The sequence below is a fragment of the Poromitra crassiceps genome (genome assembly GCF_964638095.1).
Source record: "Poromitra crassiceps genome assembly, chromosome: 6".
NCBI classification, from domain to species: Eukaryota; Metazoa; Chordata; class Actinopteri; order Beryciformes; family Melamphaidae; genus Poromitra; species Poromitra crassiceps.
In genome coordinates this window covers 33905315-33928951 of record NC_139627.1, presented here as the reverse complement: position 1 = coordinate 33928951, position 23637 = coordinate 33905315, and the positions used below count along the sequence as shown (strand labels likewise).

At 45.3% G+C, this 23637-nt stretch overlaps 1 protein-coding gene across 2 annotated transcripts in view; it reads right to left on the bottom strand.

Moving 5' to 3' along the window:
• caska (calcium/calmodulin-dependent serine protein kinase a) overlaps positions 1-23637 on the bottom strand; it is a 204848-nt gene that overhangs the window by 27060 nt on the left and 154151 nt on the right. For both annotated transcript variants that reach the window (XM_083638890.1, XM_083638891.1), the window contains exons 10-15: positions 22893-22992; positions 20773-20894; positions 11274-11351; positions 7409-7456; positions 6472-6552; positions 2535-2723 (exon numbers count right to left, since the gene is read on the bottom strand). In XM_083638890.1, coding sequence (XP_083495016.1) covers positions 2535-2723; positions 6472-6552; positions 7409-7456; positions 11274-11351; positions 20773-20894; positions 22893-22992 — 618 coding nt within the window. The remainder of the gene's footprint in view (positions 1-2534; positions 2724-6471; positions 6553-7408; positions 7457-11273; positions 11352-20772; positions 20895-22892; positions 22993-23637) is intronic.

Here is a 23637-nt window from a genome sequence, read left to right as displayed (position 1 = left end):
AGTTTTATACATGGAAAGTGAGGACTTTTGAGGAAAGTGAGGACATTTTGGCAGGTCCTCATTTACTCACACACCTTTAAAGGGCTGTTGAAGTTTAAGACTTGGTTTGAAGGGTTAGGTTAGAGTTGGGTTTAGGTTAGGGTAAGGGTCAGGGATGGTCCCATCTGATACTCCGTATCGGTATGGGAGCAGATCTGGCCAAAATCACTGGATCGGATATGAGGGGAAAAAGAAGTAGAATCCGATCTGATCCATTAGCCTAAAAACGATCACGTAAATGCTTCACTAAACGTTGAGCAGCGCGCCGGCACGGTGACGAGAGAACGCAGATGAGCAGCACTGCATCATGGGAACAGTGAGTGAGACCTGCACTGTGTTGTCACGTCAGCTGTGTTGCTCAAGAAAGAAAAAGCGAAACAGCTGAGTGCAATGTAATACGATGCGAGTGTTTTAAGGGTTGGAAACTTCAACACAACACCACAGACTGCCTGCCTGATACAAGGCCACTTTATTACACACAAACAACTTGACAGCCACGTTACAGAGGGAGAGGGTGAGAGGAGATAGACACCGGGTGAGCCACAACAAAACACATATGAACCGCTGTCAATTCCGCAGCACAACATGCCACAATATCACGATCAATACGTTATCATTCCCATCTAGAAGTGAAGTCAAATCTACGCACTTTCTGCATAACGAAGCGGCAGATTAATGCAAGGCTTAAAATTTGGCGCGGGACTGCGGGAATCCCGCACATTTTCCCGAATTCCCGCATATTTTCAATTTATAAAGGGGGAGTAATCCCGCAATGGTTTGCGCAGACCGATCTATGTGCGAAACGGCTGTCTGTCTGACCCACTGAGTCTGAGCCAGGTCTGAGCACAGACTGTAGAAAGAGATGCAGGATAGCCAAGCGAATGTGATTGGATGAACGTTTGACACTAGGCCAATCAGAGGCAGAGAGGGGCGTGTCAGGCCTTCGCCTAGCCTTCGCCATCATGGGGGAAAAATATCGCGTCCCTCAGTCCTCTCGACATCAACGCTCCTCTGCTGATTTCTCGGTGGATACAATACAGACAGCTACTTGCAAACATGATAGATCGCTGGGGGACCCGCTCAGAAAAAACAAACAGGACAAGTCGAACAACAAGGCACTTCTAGCTGCAACGTCAACACCGAGTAATGTCAGTGTCAGTTATGTTTAGCGTTACGTTATTGACGATGAAGAATATGATATCGATAATGATGTTAATAATAATAACGTTAATCCTCCTTATGCCGAGTGCCAGTGATGTCAACGATGTTATCGCCACTCAAATGTATTCTCATAAAGCATCCGTGAAAATCTGGTGGAAGCATTTTCAATAAAAAGTGAAACGACACACAGATGGCTTATAGTCACTTCAATAGAACTCTCCCCAATGCAAAATTCGAACAGGTTCAGTTGCCAGTAATGACAGTAAGAAAGGTAGATGTAGTGAGCAAAGATGGATGATTTAATATTCCATAGCTTTGACCTAACCAAATCTAACTGACATCACTATTGCGAACACAAAACAAAGAACACTTCTGATATAATATGATATTAGTGTTTTAGTAGAGTGTATCACTCAATACAAAAAATAAAGGCTTTCATAGAACCAAAGGCCTATGGCTTAGTCTGCAGGAAAAACACGACAAAAGCCATATTAATTTAGACTCAGGTGTGCATACAAAAATGTGAAATTACAATATTATCGCTTATTTGTTGGTTATAGTATCGCCTGAAAAAATCCCCCCCAAAATCTAGAAATCCCCCTTATCTGAAGAAGATAAGGGGGGAATTCCCCCCTAGTTTGCAAAGTGAATTTTAAGCCCCGTTAATGCTAGGCAAAATACAGCCTATGAATGAACACTCACCGCACTAACTTGCCTCAGCAGCAATAAAGTTACAGTAGTTCTCCTCTCCTGCCGATGTTTTAGTCCTTATAATTAATCCTAAAAGTCCAAATCTTCCTTGAAAACACCAAATAAAACTAGATTAGCCCATGTGTCCCTGTTTACAAATACCATGATGCTTTAAATTCCCCCTCCCCCCTTGTTTCACGCAACACGAAAGTAGGGGAGACCAGGGACAATAACAAGGGACTTGTGCGTGTGTGTGTGTGTGTGTGTGTGTGTGTGTGTGTGTGTGTGTGTGTGTAAGCTTAAAAAGAAGCAGCAATAGTGCATTAGTGAGTCTATGTTGTGGGCTTAATAGCCTATTTCTTCCTTTAGGGAGTAAAATATTTGTTCCACAGTTTGAACATGATGTTTAGATGGCTGCATCCCGAAAAAATGTATTATTAACAGCATAGTTGTCTAAGCGAGGAAAAAAGATCAGATTGGATTGGTATTAGCAGATACTCAAGGATGTGGTATCGGTATCGTATCGGACATGAAAAAGTGGTATTGTGACATCTCTAGTAAGGGTTAGGCATTTAGTTGTGATGATGATTAATGTTAGGGGATAGGGAATGTGTGTGTGTGTGTGTGTGTACTGTGTAGTGTACCATGGGCTCGTCTGTGTTCTTCTGGAACTGCACCAGGCGGACTCTGGTGACATTCTCCAGGTCCATGTCTCCGTTGGTGCTCTCGGGGGAGTCTCCGTTCAGGTAGGGGGAGGTGGGCGGGGGGGTCACCCTCAGGGCCTCGTCGCTGTACACCTCGTGGGCCACCACGTCGTGGGTCTGCAGCAAGGCCTGTCACAAACACACACACACACACACACACACACACACACAGACACACACACACAAAATGATGTAATTGCATCTGGAACGGATGAGTGAGTTGGTATGAGGTTGGGAACTTGGTTATGTAGATGCACCTTCATCTAGGATTGATTGAACGCAGCGGAACCGGAACTGGAACCAGCTGCTGGCCAATTCTGGTGTTTCTTCTTCTTGTATGGGGACATAGACAGCTGAATTTTCCAACTAGGGATGGGCATTGAATGGGCATGAAAACATTTCCATAATCAAAATTTGGGGAAATTAACGATCAATTATCGATAATAATAATAATAATATATATTTTTATTATTATTATTATTATTTTTTTTACAAAATGCCTTTGACAGAAAATACTAAAGACACCAAAAGACGGTGCTGCGGCTCTACACTACAGGATTGTGGATTCAAAAGCAGGTACATTAGATGTCAGATGTGCGTTTACTGCGGGGGTTAAATCCCCGATCCTTCCCCCATCGCCCCACGAGACAGAATGTATGAATGTATGCCTATTAAACTTAGAGCCTCATAAAACAAATAACAGTGACTGACATATTAAGGCTGTGGTGACTAGTGTCCACTCATAAACAACAAAGGGAAGTTAACTCCAGCGCCAAGCCTTGTTTAGGAAGATGATGGATGAGTGCTGGATGATTGGCATCGTGGCCGTGTGTTGTACTTATACACGGCATCGCAGAGCAAGTCTTTTAACTGGAAATGGTCCCAAACAAAACTCCGCTTTGCTGTCAGTGTCTTAATTTCCGCTTCTGCTTCATTTGCGCTGAGTGCTGATTCTCATCACTGCCGCAGCCCCACCCCCATACTCCTAAAACTACCATGTAGTGAAATCAACTCCTGAAACTACCATGTAGTGACATCAACTCCTAAAACTACCATGTAGTGAAATCAACTCCTGAAACTACCATGTAGTGAAATCAAATTCACAGCACAGAGCACATCTTGAAGATTCTTGATCTTGACATTGATGCCCATCCCTATTTCCAACAGCGCCACCAAAGTACTATGGATTTCAGGTGTGTGGTCACTATGTGGATGACACTTTTCACACCCATCGAGCTAAGCCACACAGAAAGCCTGGACCAGTCAGGCTGCTAAAGAGCAGAGGGAGATGTCCTCTGGAACTCTTCTCTGGTTCAAGGCAGCACCTTTCGCCCCCTGTCTGTTTGAGGTCAAGCTGTGTCTCCTCTGTCACCCTTAGAAGCCTGAGTGGCACTTTAGCAAACCAGTCTGAACTTCAGAAGAAAGCAATCAAACCACAACAAAATGGGAAACCTGTCACCAACTTCCCTCAGTGCTAAACACACGCACGCACGCACGCACGCACAGGGAAGGAGAGCAGATCAGAGAGGCAGAGATATGAAGGCAATGGCAACTCCTATGTCCAAGTACATCACACACAGAGGAAGCTTCTCCAGTGTGTGTGAGTGTGTGTGTGTGTGTGTGTGTGTGTGTGTGTGTGTGTGTGTGTGTGTGTGTGTGTGTGTGTGTGTGTGTGTGTGTGCGTGCGTGCGTGCATGCATGTGTGTGTGCCCTAATGAGGAGCAGGTTAAGGGGTTAACTAATCCTTCCATGCTGCGTGGTTAAGGGGTTAACTAATCCTTCCAGGCTGCATGGGTGCATTTGAGTGAGTGTGAGAAAGAGTGCAACATATATTAAAAGAGAAGAGATAGAAAGAGTGCAACAGATATTAAAAGAGAAGAAGAGATAGAAAGAGTGCAACAGATATTAAAAGAGAAGAAGAGATAGAAAGAGTGCAACAGATATTAAAAGAGAAGAAGAGATAGAAAGATAGAGCGTAAGAGAAGAGAGAGATGTTAAGATTAGCTCGACAGCCCACAGTCAGATTCTCAGAAGAAAACAACTGTTCATAATAACAACCCGTTCAGCTGTGAAGCGATCATTTAAGAAACAGGCAGACAAAGACTGTGTTTTGTGGGCCGCGCTCTGACAAGTATTCAAATGGAAGGCGAGACAAGAAAACCTAACCGACTTTGTCTAAATATAGTTGTTGGGGGGAAAAAGACATTCCAAAGTAGCTCGATAGTTTCCAAGGTAAAGGCATTACACTGTGCAGCAGCTATAGCGCGCTGATTTTACAAACAGTTCCTTTTAGGGGCGGAGCATCAATAATGCCGCGTAAATGCACATGCAATGGCATGTGTAGGTAAACACAAACAAACACACAAATGCGTTTGTATTGTAATGTGAGCACTTTCATCCAATAACATTAATTCTCAAACCCCAAACTCTAACCTTAGCCCTAAACTTGAAGTGAAGAAGCAAAATATCCTCAACCTTGTTGGATTTCCCTCGTCTGTCTCTCTGTCTCTGCATGAGTGTAGAAAACACAAAACACAGAATCCTCACCAGGCTGAGTGGAACAGTCGGCTGCTGCTGCTGCTGCTGCTGCTGCTGTCTGTCTGTCTGTCTGTCTGTCTGTCTGTCTGTCTGTCGTGAGCTCTCACTAGCAACGGCCGGTTGGGCGAACAGGAGCAGCAGACATACTTTCCTTTCCTTGTGTTTGTGTTGGAATGTAGTTACATGACGGTGCCTCACCCCCCAGCCCCCCCAACACACACACACTCTGTCATTTCCCCTCTATCCAGGACGAGGAAGGAGCCGGGCCTCTGACCTGACACAGCACATCACATCAGTTACTGACCTCTACTCACACCTGCCTCCATTCCTCGCTACGCAATCTGCACCCTCTCCCCCTCTCTGTCCACTCTCCTCTCCCCCTCTCTGTCCACTCTCTCTGTCCACTCTCCTCTCCCCCTCTCTGTCCACTCTCTCTGTCCACTCTCCTCTCCCCCTCTCTGTCCACTCTCTCTGTCCACTCTCCTCTCCCCCTCTCTGTCCACTCTCTCTGTCCACTCTCCTCTCCCCCTCTCTGTCCACTCTCTCTGTCCACTCTCCAGCGCTAATCTTTTAGCTCCTTATCACTTCGTTTTGATTTTTCCACGTGTCCCCCCCCCCCTGCTCCTCTGTCTGTCTGGTATTGAACACGTGTCCCCCCCCCCCTGCTCCTCTGTCTGTCTGGTATTGAACACGTGTCCCCCCCCCCCTGCTCCTCTGTCTGTCTGGTATTGAACACGTGTCCCCCCCCCCCTGCTCCTCTGTCTGTCTGGTATTGAACACGTGTCCCCCCCCCCCCCCTGCTCCTCTGTCTGTCTGGTATTGAACGGGTCATTGATGGGAGATGGAGATCACACAGATTGACGTGATAGGATTAGGAGGGGAGCTGTTGACTGTACCCTCAGCACTGGGATGACTGTTTCCCCCTGACTGGATTAACCCTTGCTGCTCTGATCCCCCAATATCCGCAGCTGCGCGGCGACCGGCACATGAAGTTGAACTTCTTCTTTTTTTCTTCCCAAAAGCACTTTGGAATGAAAGTGCAAAAATCATGAGGAACGTGCACAACTCACACACAAAAAAGCTCTTTTTGTTCACAGGTCTGTCTTCTCTGAAGACGCTAACCTTCCGCTCCCTTGCTACTCTGTGAGTAGACTGTGTTTGTGTGTTTGTGGACTCATCGGGGATATCTTGTACTCCTAGATTACAACACAGACAGTTGTGCAGTGTGAAAAGAACAGCGACTGACGACTGACGAGGGTCAGGTATTCCGTGCGATAAGAGGCCTGGCTGTACCCGTCCGGAAGGTATGATGAAGAAGACTGTGTGTGTTTTGACTCACCATGAAATGCGGCTGGGTCAGTATCCGTCTGAGTTCCTTGGCGTCGTGGTTCTCTGGGTAGCAGGAGATCTCTTCCAGTACCTGAGGAGGCAGAGAGAGAGAACAGGCGGTCAAGCTAGCCACAGCGGTCCTTCTGTACGCCTGAACCCCAACCACACACACACTCCCCTACCTGGCACAGCGAGGACGGAGTACGGAGAAGCATCCAACACACACTGAGCAACGACCTTACAGACCCTCTAAAACCTTCCTGGGCACCGCCTCCCACGTCACCACAGCCAATGAGAGACGGACTGAGGTTGTCACTCAACTGTAGTCAAGGAATCTGGCTTCTGCCCCTGCCCTCTTGACGTGACCTGGATTGATGTCAGCTCCAGTTATGTTGCGCCTGGCTGCTGAATGTGGCATTGTAGAGGTGAGGCCTCTGAGGGGAGGGTGTATAGTGTGTGTGTGTGTGTGTGTGTGTGTGTGTGTGTGTGTGTGTGCGGCTGTGCGAGTGTGTGTGTGTGTGCGTGTGCGTGTGTGTACACACATATAGGTTTTCATTATCTCTCATCTGTGATAATCACATCAAGTTGCAGCCAGCATCGACTAGCGTATCAACAACAATGTGTTTTATCTGCGGAGATATAAATTATCTTCCACACATACAGCTTTTGATTGAACCCAAAGGCAAATCTTCTCCCACACACATACACAGAAAGCTACACCAGTGTGTTGTGAAACTCACATTTAGGTCCAGTGAACACACAGAGGAACGGAGGCTGCTACACGGCAGTGCGCTTCGTGGGTGTTACGATAATGTTCGCTCCCCCTTTGGCCCGCACCAGCTCGAATACTCAAACGCTTTAAACGCCAAGACAACTACTTTCATCTTCTGCTCAATTCATTTGTGGTGTGGAAAATGGCAGTAATGTGATGAGGTCTTGGGGCTTACATATTCCAGATGTTTCAAAGCTCCACTTGCTTCGTCTTGGGAGGAACTCTTAGTGGAGGAAGACACAGGAAGAAGAGTTACACAGTCTGCCGAAGGTCCTTATGGGAGAGGGGTCTAGGTTGAAAGTTCAGTGATGAATGAGGTCAAAGGAGAGCCAAACTCCGCCCCTTCCTTTAATCAGTGGCAGCCAATTGGAAGTAAGCCGTGAAGCGGGGTGGGGTTGTGAGATTAGTATCTATAGCTGAAACAGGCGACTCCACTCTCAGAAAGAATTAGTTCCCACACACCACAAACACAAGTGCGATGTTAGGACAAAGCTTTGTTACTCGAGGCGTGAAGCACCTGAGCCCTGCTGTAGTGGGTGAGAAACCCCAGAGAAGGGTGCAAGATGCAGTCTGATTGGCTCAAAGCATTTGAATATCAGCCAGAGTGAATGAGTAGAGACAGAGGCAAAGCAGAGGAGGAGGAGATAGTGAGCTTGTTTGTGGTCACATTGTACGGAAGCTGTCCTGGACTGCCGATAAAGCAAGTTTAGAAGTGTGTGTAATGCTTAAGTGTGAGGAAAGCTTAGTTCTCAGAAGAGACAGAAGCAAAATGAATAAAAGGCACAGAAGACAACAGAGTCTGTGACTAAAGCTCTAAAATACTGTTTGACTCCCTAACGTCGCCAACGCAGACATTGTCACATCTGCTGTGGCTCCATGCAGATCTCTTGATCATCTAGACTGATTGAAGTAGGAAAATGTGAGGCAGACTTGGCTCCATAAGCAGACGTCGACTCCTCGGACACAGTGTACCACAGCACTGTTCATTAGCCGGGTCTCTTTGACATTAAACAGAACATGGGCTCCTCTCAATGGCTTCCCCAGTGTGTTAGCACAGCTGGGATTTAAGACGCCAGCCTTCACCCACTCCCTCGCTATTCACACTTTTTAATTGCTCCCTCAACAAAGCGCACAAGGCAAACACGTTCCACTGGCAAAGCTCATTTTGCACCCGCAAGTAGGGGTGGGGGAAAAAATCGATACACCACAGTATCGCGATATTTTGCCTGACGATATTGTATCGATATTTGGACGCCAAGTATCGATATTGCAAAAAAAAAAAAAAAAAAAAAAAAAAAAATTGCAGGCCATGCCAGGCCACCGGGCTACTATAAACTTTAGTTCCAAGGCCAGCAGTAAACAAACGGTAGCATATTTTCCTTTTGTTTTAACAGTAACAGTTTTGTCATAACAGTAATTTACAAATTCCCCAGTTACTGAATGGGCTGCACAAGATGTTTTGTGTAAGTGAAGTGAAGTTGCAAAAACTACATAAGTACAGTAGTCCACACACACATCCAGTTAAGGTGGACTGTAAGTAGACTGTAACAAACAGTTCAGTTTGTCAGGTGCATGCAACTATGACATGACTTTATGAAAGTTGTTGGTCTGTCTACTTGACAATGTTGCTGCAATAAAATGGTTGAAATCAGATGTACAGACTGAAAAATTGTTCTTATATAAACCAGATGTTGACAAAGTTTTCCTTTGGGGACATCATTTGCAGTTGAAAAAGTAAGAAATCGCAATATATCGAAATATCGCAATATTCAATATATCGCAATATCGATATATCGCAGTATCGCAATACTATCGTATCGTGACTCAAGTATCGTTTCAGTATCGTATCGTGGGCATCTGGTGATTCCCACCCCTACCCGCAAGCATGCACAAACGGCCACAAATACACACACACACACACACACACACACACACACACACACACACACACCACTGATTCACCAATATTTTCTCGCACACACCTCTCTTCTCTCAGACTCATTCAGCACCAACTCCATTCCGCATTCTGCTGAAGTATTTGAGTGCACTGTGAGGTAAACACACCAACCTCACCCAATCTATGAATTCATGTTGGTTTGGCCCCTTTGAGAGAGGAAACAGTCCACACCACACTAACAGCCCACAAACACTGCCAGTGTGTGTGTGTGTGACACACACATCCAGCAGCATCTCTCAGTGAGGAAGGTCAAACCAACCAACCAGAGATCCTTATTGGCCCATCTCTCTGTAACAGAGATCCTTATTGGCCCATCTCTCTGTAACAGAGATCCTTATTGGCCCATCTCTCTGTAACAGAGATCCTTATTGGCCCATCTCTCTGTAACAGAGATCCTTATTGGCCCATCTCTCTGTAACAGAGATCCTTATTGGCCCATCTCTCTGTAACAGAGATCCTTATTGGCCCATCTCTCTGTAACAGAGATCCTTATTGGCCCATCTCTCTGTAACAGAGATCCTTATTGGCCCATCTCTCTGTAACAGAGATCCTTATTGGCCCATCTCTCTGTAACAGAGATCCTTATTAGCCCATCTCTCTGCAACAGAGATCCTTATTAGCCCATCTCTCTGCAACAGAGATCCTTATTAGCCTATCTCTCTGCAACAGAGATCCTTATTAGCCCATCTCTCTGCAACAGAGATCCTTATTGGCCCATCTCTCTGTAACAGAGTTCCTTATTGGCCCATCTATCTGCTCTAACAATGAGCCTGAGAGAGGAATCAATCAATGAACATGAATGAAGAGCAATTTCTTTGCTTGTTCCGGCTCATAAGCGTGGTTAGCTAGCTTGACAAGTTAGCTTGACATTTGCAGTGCGCAAGGAGGACTAACGTGTCACTCTGGTGTACGCCACTGGAGACAATACAAACAGCTACAGAGCAGAAATGTGTCTTACCACCCTGTCAGGCTGTGGACCTTCTGCAAACTCAAAACTTAGATTATGCTGTCTAATAAACAAACAATAACTTACAATCTCCAGCTTTTATCTCTAAGGTCAACATTTCAGAAATTGACAAAAAACAATTGTAACCAGTGAAGCCCATGCAATTTTGAAACTAGAAAATTAATTTTTAAATGCTTTCATGGCCCCGGGGTTGTAAAGCTTGCTCATAACTGGCACGAATGACCTTTAAAACGTTTCCTTCAAGTAAATGAGATATTGTTATGACAGCTCAGGAACACCTCGGTCCAAGGTCAACCATGATTCAGCAGAGAGTACAGACGTGATATTTGTTGAGTCCACGGTCCTACAATGTAGGTAGTATTCCCGTTCCCATAATGTCTACTGACATATGGCCAACATATTCCTGAGATCAGGAGTTCTCAAACTCCTCATGTCACACACAGTTTTAGTACTGCATTAATCTCTCTGTAATGAATTTGGGGAGATAGTGAAATTCAATGAGAAGAGCCATTCATCTACTGTACTCTACATTCTCTAACTGGGCTAATCTCTCATGAATTGAATGATACTGGAAATAAACTACTTCCTATTTTTCTGGAGGCCCCCTGGAATCACCTGAACACTCCTGGGGTCCCCCTGACCGCACAGTGAGAACCGCTGCCCTAGCAGAGCAGAGCAGGTGAACAGAGCGATCCACAGCAGTGGAGAGTTAGAGCTTTAGTGAGCAGAAGGTTAATACAGCCTGAGCACTAACAGAAGTGCAGGTTGTTAGGTGTTCAGGAAGAGAGGCAGGAAGTAGAGACAGTAGTCTGTCATCAGGACAGCTGATCAGTCGTCATCATCAATATCACACAAATCACATGACAAGGGACAGCGGCAATGATATGGATATGTGCTCATCTTAATGCAGGTGTGTGTCTTATTGTAATATGTGCAAAGTGAGTGTCTTAGTATGGGTGTGGCCTGTGGAGGTGTGCTTTGGTAGTGTGTGTGTGTGTGTGTGTGTGTGTGTGTGTGTGTGTGTGTGTATGTGTGTGTGTGCGTGCGTGCGTGCGTACGTACGTGTATGTGTGATGTGTATGTACGTGTATGTGTGATGTGTATGTGTTTGTTCACCTCTTTGGCTCTCTGCACAGCATCGCTGGAGGGGTTTCTGATCTGTTGGGAGGACTTGGTGTTGATCTTGTCGTAGAGCTGAGACAACAGACACAATCAATCAATCAATCAATGCAATAGTGAGTAGCACAACACATAAGAGAGTTAAGGTACACCAGCTGTGCTTCCACACTGAGCAACATGATCAACAAGTCACCAGAAGACCATTCATTTCCTATCGAGCGGAGCGCCCAGGGAAACTGATGTGTGGACGCTCAACAAGCCTGTCGCCATGTCTCTGCGCTGAACTTTTCACTAGACGTCAAACAGCCAATCAGATTTACACACTTCCTTGTTTCCCTAGTGATTTGATTTTGTTTTGTGAACAACAGTCCCTCCTGGAAATGGCAAAATAGTGTGTTGATTACAGCCACTCAAACCTTCTGTTTCTCTGTAACCTTGATTTAAAATCTGATCCGATCTGATGTTAGGAAAGTCGATGTCAAAGCAGTGAAAATGATTGGCTTATTTCTTCTTGGTCAAAACATGAACCATATGAAAGCAAATGAAGCAGATTAAACCATGGAGTAAGTTGTCTGCAGTGTGTGAAAGCAGAAAGTGTTGTGGATTCTGCAGGCCATCATTACAGCGATAGTGAATGTTATTTGATTAAGGAACAATCTATTCTCCACCTGTCCTGTGTTCTATTTCTCCACTTGGTTTTGTTTGGCTTTCGATGCAGGCGTGTTTGAGCCATTTTGATTTGGTATATGTAGAAATGTTAACAAAGAGGAGCTGTTTATTCAGCTCCCTGATGCGAGGACAACAGACATTTGTGGAGACACAAGAGCATTGACTAACAGCTCTGTTTACAGAAAACCCAGCTGACTAATAAATGCTACTGACTGGATAGGCTTGTCTAGGCCTAGACAGAGTGTGTACGTGCATGTGTCAGTATGTGTGTGTGTGTGTGTGTGTCAGTGTGTGTGTGTGTGTGTGTAAGTGCATGTTTGTGGAGAAATCAGCCCTCAAACACAGTCTAAACAAAGACAGCAGCTGTATGCTCAATACAAAGACTTGGTATCAAAGAGGCAGAGGTCATCTGACACAACTGCTATCATATAAATAAACAAACTATCATGTGATATATGATGAGCAATTTGTCTGGTATGCTGTTGTTCATTGAACCTACACAGGAAGACAAACGCACACACTGCATACATAGACACGTAGAAAAACAGAGAAAACACAGATGGACATAGGAACACAGAGATGGACGTGTCCAGATAGTCACAAACTCAGACACACACACACACACACACACACACACACACACACACACACACACACACACACACACACACACACACACACACACACACACACAGTACTTTGGACCAGACATTTCAACACAGCCCTGAGGCCCAATAAGACTCTTCCGTTTTCCCTCGCACTGCAACAGCAATAGTACAACCACATGAGATGCTGGTCACCATCATGGGGCGCACGATGAAAGATAAACATGGCAGACAACAGCGGTGGCAGCGATAACCTCAAAAATCCTTTGTGGTTTGCATGTTTGTGTACAGCGTTCACACAGCAAAGCACTGCTCTTAGTTTGTGTGAAAGATGAAATGATGGTGGAGAACACTTCATATTTACTTTGTATTTCATTTGTGCTTTTAGTAATGTTTTGCAATATACAACAAAGTACAGTAATGAACGTCTGTAATAAGGATCCCACCGTGGCCCTGATGTAAAATTGCATGCCTTTTCCGTGACCTAAAAATTTGACTACTATCTGGTTTCTTTTTCAGCTTAGTCGGGTTGTATGGTTCTAGTGCTGGGCTTGTTAACACAATAAACGAGTAAAGCAAGTGGTAAAATACATTCTGGTATATTCTTCTAAAGTGTCCCATTTTGTACAACTCCCTGATATTCCCAGACTTCCTTACAGATTGTATCAAATCCCCTGTCTGGAATACACCTCTCAAAAATCATTGATATTTCAAAACGTCCATGACCAGTGGGAACTCTCCTTTAATAAGCTACTATAACAGACAAAGCGCTCTGTAAAGTTGCCTGAACATGATCCACACTGAGAAGGGAGAAAGACGGAGACACACGTAATGTAGATGTGAGTAGCTGAAATGTGCGACCTGAATTAGAACCTACAACACTACAACTACTGACTGAGAATGTACTTTGTGTAAGAGACTATAGTTTGTGTTGTGTGCCATGTGTGTCTTTGGACTCTTTTGAGGATGTTTACATCATCCGTGTGTGTGTGTGTGTGTGTGTGTGTGTGTGTGTGTGTGTGTGTGTGTGTGTGTGTGTGTGTGTGCGTGTTTGAAGACAAATGATGAGCAAACCCTCAGAAAGATGTATGCAAATGCACCGTGCAGCTCATAATACTACTTCGCCATCTCAGTTTGTGCAGAGGAGCTGTGCGATATCGGCATTTCCTATCAGCAACGCACAACCGAAGGCGTCTTTTCCTGGAAGACAACTTATTACACTGCGTCCACTAAGAAGCCTAAGGAGAGTCAGAAGGCAGCGCATAAGAACAAAAACAAAATACACTTGACTAAGGCAGCTCATTATACATGTCAAACTCACACGGGGGGGGGGGGGGTTTCCCTGGCTAACGTTCAAATTAGCCCAAGGCATCTCTTGACAAAGCACTCGTCCTCCAAGCACATCGGAAAGAAAAACTCAAAGGAAAAGTCACACTCACCCGGGAGATGGCGAGCAGTTTGTCAGAGAAACGCATCCAACAGAGACCACACAACGAGACACAAGTTATCTGAGGCAGCCAACAGAGACCACACAACAAGACAAGTTCTCTAAGGCAGCCGGCTCCATCCACTGTCTGCTGGATCTCTAGTTTCCCCTCAGCCTCAGAGTGTTTGGCTGGAGTGGAGGCTCATGTCAGATGGACAAGCAGATACTGTTGGAGGCTGTGCTTCTTATGAATGGCGTTAAGGCCTGACAATAGATGGCATTATTCCTTCACAGTCTGGGGCTGCACTATGCTTCTCTCTCTCTCTCTCTCTCTCTGTCTGTCTGCCCCTCTCGGTGGAGGGCAGGGGTGTGAAACGGAGGCTGAAAGAGAGACAACTTCAGCCCCATCTCCCATTGATACTGATGTACACACACTTTGCAGCTCCACTCCTCCTAGTCCTCTGCTCCCTGCTTCCACCTATTCAGCCCCTAGCAACCAGGACAGCCTGTAAAACGCATGCACGCGCGCACGCACTGAATTTGCTTCTTGATGCCTACAGCATTGTGTGTGTGTGTGTGTGTGTGTGTGTGTGTGGATGCACTTTCCTCTTGGCAGCTGGGTGGCCTGATGGTTAGACTCTAACCACAGTTTCTCTAACCGTTAGAGAAACTGTCCATCAGCTGGAATTGGGGTTCAAGTCATCATGTTGACAAGCATCTGCATTAGCCTAGAGAGGTTACAGAAGTGGGTGACTGCATTTGCCTAGAGAGGTTATAGAAGTGGGTGACTGGGCGCTTCTGGTCTTGTGACCACGAGGTCAGCAGTTTGAATGCCAGGACCGGCTCTGCACATGTTGGTGGGGAAAGTGAATGAGCCAGACCAAAGCTCTTAACCTGCTCAGTGGTAACTGTAAAAGCCTGCCTGTGCTGGGAAGCTGGCAGGTGTGAGTGTGTGTAACTGCATGAATGTGAAGAATGCGTTGACTGAAAACAGTATACAGTATAATCATGTACTGAGGGGCTTGGAGTCAAAGGCGTGTAAGAACATTATAGTAGATTTTACAGGAGAGTCGAAAGATATTTTGATCACACTTGGATCAGCTGTTGTTACCACATACTAAGCACAATATTTTAACTTTTTGTGTTATCAGATTACTATAAAAACAATACTGTTTACTTTCTTTCTTTTTATATGGCAAAAGAGTGAAATATGCCTTTTTGGCACAAACATTCTCCCAATACAGCCATGCAGAATATGGGCATATGTAAGTAAACAATTAACCCATTCATTTTAAGACAAATTTAGCAATTACAATTTAATCAATGCTGAAATATAAAACAAGATCAGAATGAATATCTTTATCTTGAGGTAATGCTCGGCATCTTTCACGAGGTCTTTACAATTATAGGCTACACTTAACATATCAAATTGAGTGATACATTTTTTTTTTTTATAAATCTCTATAGACACATCACATCAGGACACATCACACATCATTGATGTGCGATGTGTCCTGGGACACATTCAAAGACCTGTAAAAGTCCTCATAATACTGGGATAACTTCTACCAGCAGTCTTACTATCAGAGCTCATCTTGACCAGCTCATAGGAATATTAACATATTTATTTGAATATTAATTAAGATATGAATAGGATACTAAAAATTATATGATCATGCTTCCATGCTAGCATTACTTACATCAGCATGTATTTTGAGTTGACATAAGTGGTGTTAGAATCCTATAACCATAACCTTGTTCAGTGTCAAACGTGTGGTTTTGCAAGGTGTCCAAAGGGCGTAAGCGCAGTTATGCCCTTTTGGCAGCATACACAACCCTAAGTTTACGGTTATGGTGTTCAGTTTTTGTTTGATTAAAATGTATGGGTCATGATTTCAGTTGTCCTTTTGGCAATGAAAAGATCTCACTGAGACCTTTCAATTGATAATACTCATATTTGTCCAAAATCGCACTTATGCCTCTTTGGCCCCAGGTCCTCGATATGTGCTGAGTCAATTTTCCCTACAGCTGTTCTGTAACTGACCGTGTGTCCTGACCTCCCTGCTTGACCTCGAATGACCTTCCTCCTCCATCCATGACTTATATCATCTCTCATATCCACTCCCACTCCATGGCCACACACTCTTCTACACCTCTAGCTAGGCTAGAAAGAAAGTTGTGACAGTTGTGATGGCTAAGTGGGTGGGTGGGTGGGCCTCAGTGATGTCATCAGACAGTTGTGATGGCTAAGTGGGTGGGTGGGTGGGCCTCAGTGATGTCATCAGACACTTGTGATGGCTAAGTGGGTGGGTGGGTGGGCCTCAGTGATGTCATCAGACAGTTGTGATGGCTAAGTGGGTGGGTGGGTGGGCCTCAGTGATGTCATCAGACACTTGTGATGGCTAAGTGGGTGGGCCTCAGTGATGTCATCAGACAGTTGTGATGGCTAAGTGGGTGGGCCTCAGTGATGTCATCAGTGATGTCATCAGACAGTTGTGATGGCTAAGTGGGTGGGTAGGCCTAGAGGTCCCGCACGTGCGTTGCGTTGCATGATATATAGGACAAAAGTTGGCTATGACAACTATAATGTCACTCAGTAGTGATGGCGAAGTAGGTGTGCCTGAGTAATATCATTATGTCACTCGAGCAATTGTGATGTCATCAATGTCACACAAGCAATTGTGTGATGTCACATGCATAAATGATCAATGATTTAAGACATCACCTATGTCACTGATGATGTCAGAAACACTGACATTATCACCAATGAATTCTGCAAAACCCAATCCTCCCGTCACTCACTCCCTGTCACTCGATACTGGTCACATTGTGAGATTTGTGATGATTTCACTGATGATGTCACAATGTCTATGACATCATCAGGGATGTCACTTGAACAACTGTGATGTCATCATGTCTATGACATCATCAGTGATGTCACTTGAGCACTCGATGATGTCATCAGTGATGGTCACATCACCTATGCTGACGTAGTTGGGCAATTGTGCGCTGAGTGATGTGACTCGAGCACTCCATGATGTGATCAGTGATGGTCACTCGAGCAATTGTGATGCAGCGGGAGAGCTGCAGCTCGGGGGAGCCCACGAGATTTCTAGTAAATAAAGAAACCCTCCTACTAAACAGATTTGATGACATAACTGTGAAATTGGAAAAGGAAAGCACTCAAAAACCTGGTGAACCAAGGATCAGAGAGGCTTTGCAAGGAATATATTTTCTTTTCTTGTGTCCACAATATGACAAAATAAGGGAAACTAACGTAGATCATAAACACAAAAATTGGTTGAGGAGAAATCTCTATGATTAGCAGCCAGATGTGTATAGAGAGAGAGAACAGACTGCACTGCTGCTCCTCCAATCTTATCTCCGCTTGTCAATATTTCAGTTGTCTGACTGAATATGAACACGTACAAATTACTCTTGCCTTGTATCCCGTTATTACATTTTTGATCTGATTTCTTAATATTATTTACGCTTCATGCTGTTCATTTCTTGGATATCATAACCGTGCCAATGCTCTTGTCCTGCCAACAAAGCTTATTTGAATTTGACAGAGACAAAGACAAAGTTGTGTGAAACAGATGGAGACAGACCAGAGAGAAAAAGTAGCAGAAGAGATAGAGACAGGCATAGAGAGAGATGAGCAGCAGGAAAGAGAGAGAGAGAGAGAGAGGGGACAGAACAAAAGGGGGTAAGAAGAAAGAATAGGGAAAGAGAGAGACTAAATGAGAGAGATGGTGTCAGAGACTTAGGCAGACTTTTCAATTGGCAAAATATCTAAGAGCTAATAAGCTAAAGAGCTTTGCAGGGTTCTGGGCAGCCTCGACTTGGAGCCTTGCTGACGACTAGCGGCGACAGCGAGACTGTACATATCCTCGAACGTCACTCAGCGCATTGGCTGCAGTACACCTCCAAAACACTAGGTGGTTGCACTCATGTCCTTTACTGATGCACTGGTGTTGTTTACCAAGAACTTGCAATCATGTTGGTGAAGTTTACGTTTTATGCTATGGAGAAGGTTTTGCTAGATGAGGGACAAGCATGATGAGATGGCGTTTCCTTGAGCGGCACTCCCTGTACTGTACTGTTTTGTGTTGTATTGTCCTGTATGTGAACGATCGCTAATAAAGCTGTAAAAAATAACATGGCTGTCGGTCTTCCCCTCTCAACACAAGTCAGCGGATACGCACACGGCCCAAGGCGACGGCCAATCACAGCTCTCGTGCTGGTCACGTTATGTCCGCGTCGACGCCTCAGAGTCACCTTTTCGAGGAGCTGCACGCCCCCTTCGCCGAGCTGTGCCGACAGGCCGGCCAGCTGCGATGCACCACTCGGCGCAGTCGGCACTGGTGATATCGCGGAACCATGTCAGGCCTTTAAGGCTCAGTGACCACACTTGAAATTGAGAGAGAAGGACGTAAGAAGTCCTGGCTAAATAAATAGACCGAAACACACGTCTTGTGTCTGTGTGCAGCGCCAGCCTGTTACAATCTGAGACAACAGAGTCTTTGTGCAGCAGCAGCCTGTTACAATCTGAGAGACAACAGAGTCTTTGTGCAGCAGCAGCCTGTTACAATCTGAGAGACAACAGAGTCTTTGTGCAGCAGCAGCCTGTTACAATCTGAGAGACAACAGAGTCTGTGTGCAGCAGCAGCCTGTTACAATCTGAGAGACAACAGAGTCTGTGTGCAGCAGCAGCCTGTTACAATCTGAGAGACAACAGAGTCTGTGTGCAGCAGCAGCCTGTTACAATCTGAGACAGCTGAGCTCATTCCTCTGTATGTGTATATGTGTTTACATTGTATTATCATTCCAATGAACATTTCCCTATAGTATGTACTGTATATAAACAACATGTATACCTTTGCTTTGGCAACATGTAGTGTACTCTGGTATTTCATAAAGACACATTGAATTGAATTGACTTGGGAGAATGCTCTCTCTCTGATCCAGAATGCAGACTAGCCTCTTCCTGGGAGGCTGCTGGCTGGGCTGGTGTGACCCAATATGGTGCCGGTGGTGAACCAGTGGGTCCCGGGCCGACACCACTGCGGCCGACAGCCTGCTCCTGTGACCTGCGGCAGCGCTCTCTCTGCCATCGCTTGTCTCTGACTCAGGCAAACAAGCAGCAGTCAGCTCTTAAGCCCAATTTATGCTTCGTCTGCCGACACTTTTGAAATGGTCGCAGACAGAAATGAGGACTTGAGTCGACACTTTCAAGTGTCTGCGAGCAGTGTCTGCTACCTGGTGAAATGTCTAGTGTCGCTGACTACGTCACATAATGTCGCGCAAGTCTGATTGGCTATATAGACGGGCACGCGCGACTTCCTTGTTTTAGTTTTCGCTGAAATGAAATTAATGAGCGTGTCCCCGGTATTTTTATCAGCCTGTCCTTGATGTATGACTTCGTGAAAATCACAAAGAACACCGTGACCAACTTCCCAGAGAGAGAGGAAGTGATTGTGTGGTTGTGTGTCGTTATATGCGGCGACGTGGGTTCACTGACAGCATTCCCTCTCTTGCCTGTCTGCACTGCACTAGTTCTCTGCCTCCCTCTGTCTCTAGCGTCACGTGACCGTTGCGCCGTGGAGAGAAGCATAAATGCAGCAACATGAGCGACACTTTATTTTTCGTCTGCGACCATGTGCTGAGCGACACTTTATAATAAGTATAAATTAAGCTTTAGAGTCACACTTTGCTGACGGGTGTTTTCCACACACACACACACACACACACACACACACACACACACACACACACACACACACACACACACACACACACACACACACACACACACACACACAGATTGAGGGGAAAATTCACTGAGAAAATAAAGATTTCACTACTGACACATCATGACCTTTTTGAGGAGCATAAATTGCATAAAATGTCTATCTTTACAAGTCATCTAGCCCCGGCATAGTGAGCCTTAACATCTTGTTTTGTTTTGATAATTTTCTTGAAACATGGGCAGCATCTTACAGTAAGATAAGGCAAATCAGTCATGCATCAAGATAATGTCAATCAAGTTGATTTGCAGAGCTTACCGACCAACAGACAAGCCAAGAGGAACGCTGATAAGTCCTGCAATAAAACACGCGTCAACCTCGGTCGTGCATTCAACAGATGGAGAGGATTTCGGGATATGAAGGTCAGTGAAAGAAACAGTCAAAGTTGCTTGGAGCTGCTTTAAAAGCAGCAATATGCACGATAGTGTCTTTTTTTATTTTGGTGATATCTTTGGTCCTTACCACTCATTGCTGTGGGGTTTGTGTTTCCTTGCCAAGGAGGAAATTAATTTGCCATTCATTTCTTCAATCTTAAACTGTGCGTGTGCGTCATGTGAATGTGTCATGCGTGTGACCGTGTGTGCATTACCGACGAAATGTTATCGTCCTCCTCGAGACGAGACATTCTCTCTCTCCATCTGCCCTGTCTGTCTGTCTGTGCACACTGTGCAGACCGGGGAGCTGGGGGCGGGGCCACACCCCCTTTCATGTAGCCTTGAGCCAGTCTCCCCCAAATCTTGGTGCAAACATAGAGAGGTGCACACAAATCCTGCCACACACATCTCGCCATAAACACACAAAACACTAATAGAAGCGGCTGCACCGCTTAAAAATGTAACACACTGCACTTCCTTCCACCACAGGATTTGTCCTGAGAAAGACTTACGTTTTTCTAGTGTGCTTCCTTGTGTGTGTGTGTGTTCGTGCGTGTGAATGAGTGAGTGTGTGTGTGTGTGTGTGTGTGTGTGTGTGTGTGAGACACTTACATCGAGCAGTGTGTGTAGATGCTGGTCCTGGAACACGCTGTGGAGGAAATCCAGATCCTTTTCACTACAGTCTGTCAAAGCATGGATCTCCTCTAAGCTGTCCAACACCTGAGACACAGCCCCTGTATGGACACGCACGCACACGCACGCACACGCACACACACACACACACACACACACACACACACACACACACACACACACACACACACACACACGCACACACGTTGCATCAGTCACCTACAGTAAAGGTTGTCTGAATGCCATTTCAGTGAGCAGCATGCACACACTTCACTCAAGGGCTGAAACATTTTCTGAATGATTAAAGCTGTTTTCACTTCCAGTGACTGATGTGAACAAAGTAGACAAGCTACTGAAAACACAACGCCGACTTTTGCAAGTGGCAAATTGACTGAACAGCCACAAATGGGAAAGAGTCAGTAACAAGCATGACAGCACACAACGAAGCAAGTGATACCTACGTTCTGCTGCTAGTCCTCCTAGCAGGTGGGAAGCATTAATACAAACAGACAGAACACACATAGGCATCAAACAAAGCTCTTGGAAATTAAGAGATGTGTCAATATCAATGTTTTGTTTAAAACACTAAATCTCAGGTGGTTAGCTCAGTTCACAGTATAATTATTGCCTTGACGGATAGCTATTTGGGTAAAAAAAATCTGTTCCAGTATTTTCAGTCTTAGCATACATTATTAGAGTTAGTATTGAAACAAGCATCTAAGAAAAGTCTAATAAGCTGTAAGTAGAAGTTAAATTGCATAGCAGTTAATATAAAGAGCCTGAGGAAAACATTCACATGCTCTTCTCTCTAGTTAGTGACATTTATATGTGCGTCTTTCTTCAGAGTGTCACATGATGTGCGGAAAACAGCGGGTAAGTAAACATCACAAACTGGGCAGAGGAATGTTCTTTCCTCTTTTTACAATAAACACACTCCGTGTGTTGGCAAATCTGGCTGTGTGTGCTCTGTCTTCAAGTCTGTCTTCAAGTCTGGCTGCATGTGCTCTGTCTTCAAGTCTGTCTTCAAGTCTGGCTGCATGTGCTCTGTCTTCATGTCTGTCTTCAAGTCTGGCTGCATGTGCTCTGTCTTCAAGTCTGGCTGCGTGTGCTCTGTCTTCATGTCTGTCTTCAAGTCTGGCTGTGTGTGCTCTGTCTTCAAGTCTGTCTTCAAGTCTGGCTGTGTGTGCTCTGTCTTCAAGTCTGTCTTCAAGTCTGGCTGCATGTGCTCTGTCTTCATGTCTGTCTTCAAGTCTGGCTGCATGTGCTCTGTCTTCAAGTCTGGCTGCGTGTGCTCTGTCTTCATGTCTGTCTTCAAGTCTGGCTGTGTGTGCTCTGTCTTCAAGTCAGTCTTCAAGTCTGGCTGCATGTGCTCTGTCTTCATGTCAGTCTTCAAGTCTGGCTGCATGTGCTCTGTCTTCAAGTCAGTCTTCAGGTCTGGCTGTGTGTGCTCTGTCTTCAAGTCAGTCTTCAAGTCTGGCTGCATGTGCTCTGTCTTCAAGTCTGGCTGCATGTGCTCTGTCTTGCAAGTCAGTCTTCAAGTCTGGCTGCATGTGCTCTGTCTTCAAGTCAGTCTTCAAGTCTGGCTGCATGTGCTCTGTCTTCAAGTCTGTCTTCAAGTCTGGCTGCATGTGCTCTGTCTTCATGTCTGTCTTCAAGTCTGGCTGCGTGTGCTCTGTCTTCATGTCTGTCTTCAGTTCTGGCTGCATGTGCTCTGTCTTCAAGTCAGTCTTCAAGTCTGGCTGCATGTGCTCTGTCTTCAAGTCAGTCTTCAAGTCTGGCTGCATGTGCTCTGTCTTCAAGTCAGTCTTCAAGTCTGGCTGCGTGTGCTCTGTCTTCATGTCTGTCTTCAAGTCTGGCTGCGTGTGCTCTGTCTTCAGGTCTGGCTGCGTGTGATCGGTCTTCCTCGTAAGCGGTAAATACGATCAGAGCTAAACAGTAGTTGGCTTATTGTAATAACAGAGTGTGCGCGGAGGCCTGTCAGGAAAAACAGAACTGCGATTGAGACGATACAAGAAGCTGACGAGAGGAAGGAAACGAGGGAGGAAGTATGTGAAAGATAAAAAGTTGTGAAATGTGTTTGTGCAGGCATGTGAGTATACCTGAGGACGTGGGGTCGTCCGAGAAGTCATGGAGCTCCTCGGGGGGGTCTCCGTAGAACGAATTAAACTTGTGACTCGACACTGCAGCCAGCACGGCCCCCTGAATCAGAACAGCAGCCGCACAACCTTAAGCATCTGGCTCAGACCAGGGTAGGAAATGAGTGGGGGCGTGGGGCAAAATGTGCCTAAAAAATCTAGAATTGGACTTGGGGTGACGGGGGCTTTTAAATACCCCCATCAAATAAAGAGTTTAATACTTTCTGTATTTTAACGTTATTCTGTATTTACAAAGCATGACCCGTAAATGGCCACCTAGGCATCTGTACCTGCCCAACCACCGCCCTCTCCTCCTACTAGCGTTATTTACCTCAGTGACAGGCAGCACAAGCTAGCTGGCCAGCTAGTTCACTCATGTTTTTGCCAAGTACATTAATAACATGCCGGACAATCAACAATGTTGTTGAGATAGGAAATGGGGATCTTTAACTGTGATTCTTTATTAACTTTTAGAAATAAAATATGCTTGGATAAGAGTCATTGATTGGTCTGTCATGCTACATAGGTGCAGCTAAGGTACTATATTTCCCAACATTTAATAATAAAATGGCTCTGCAAATTATCCTTAGAAGGAGAACTCCGCACATCTCTTTGCCGGGACAGGTGCGTAGGACAAGCACAAATCATTGATAAATTGTAAAAATGTCCAAACTTGCAATAAAAGTTTATTCTGTGATGTTTCGGTCTC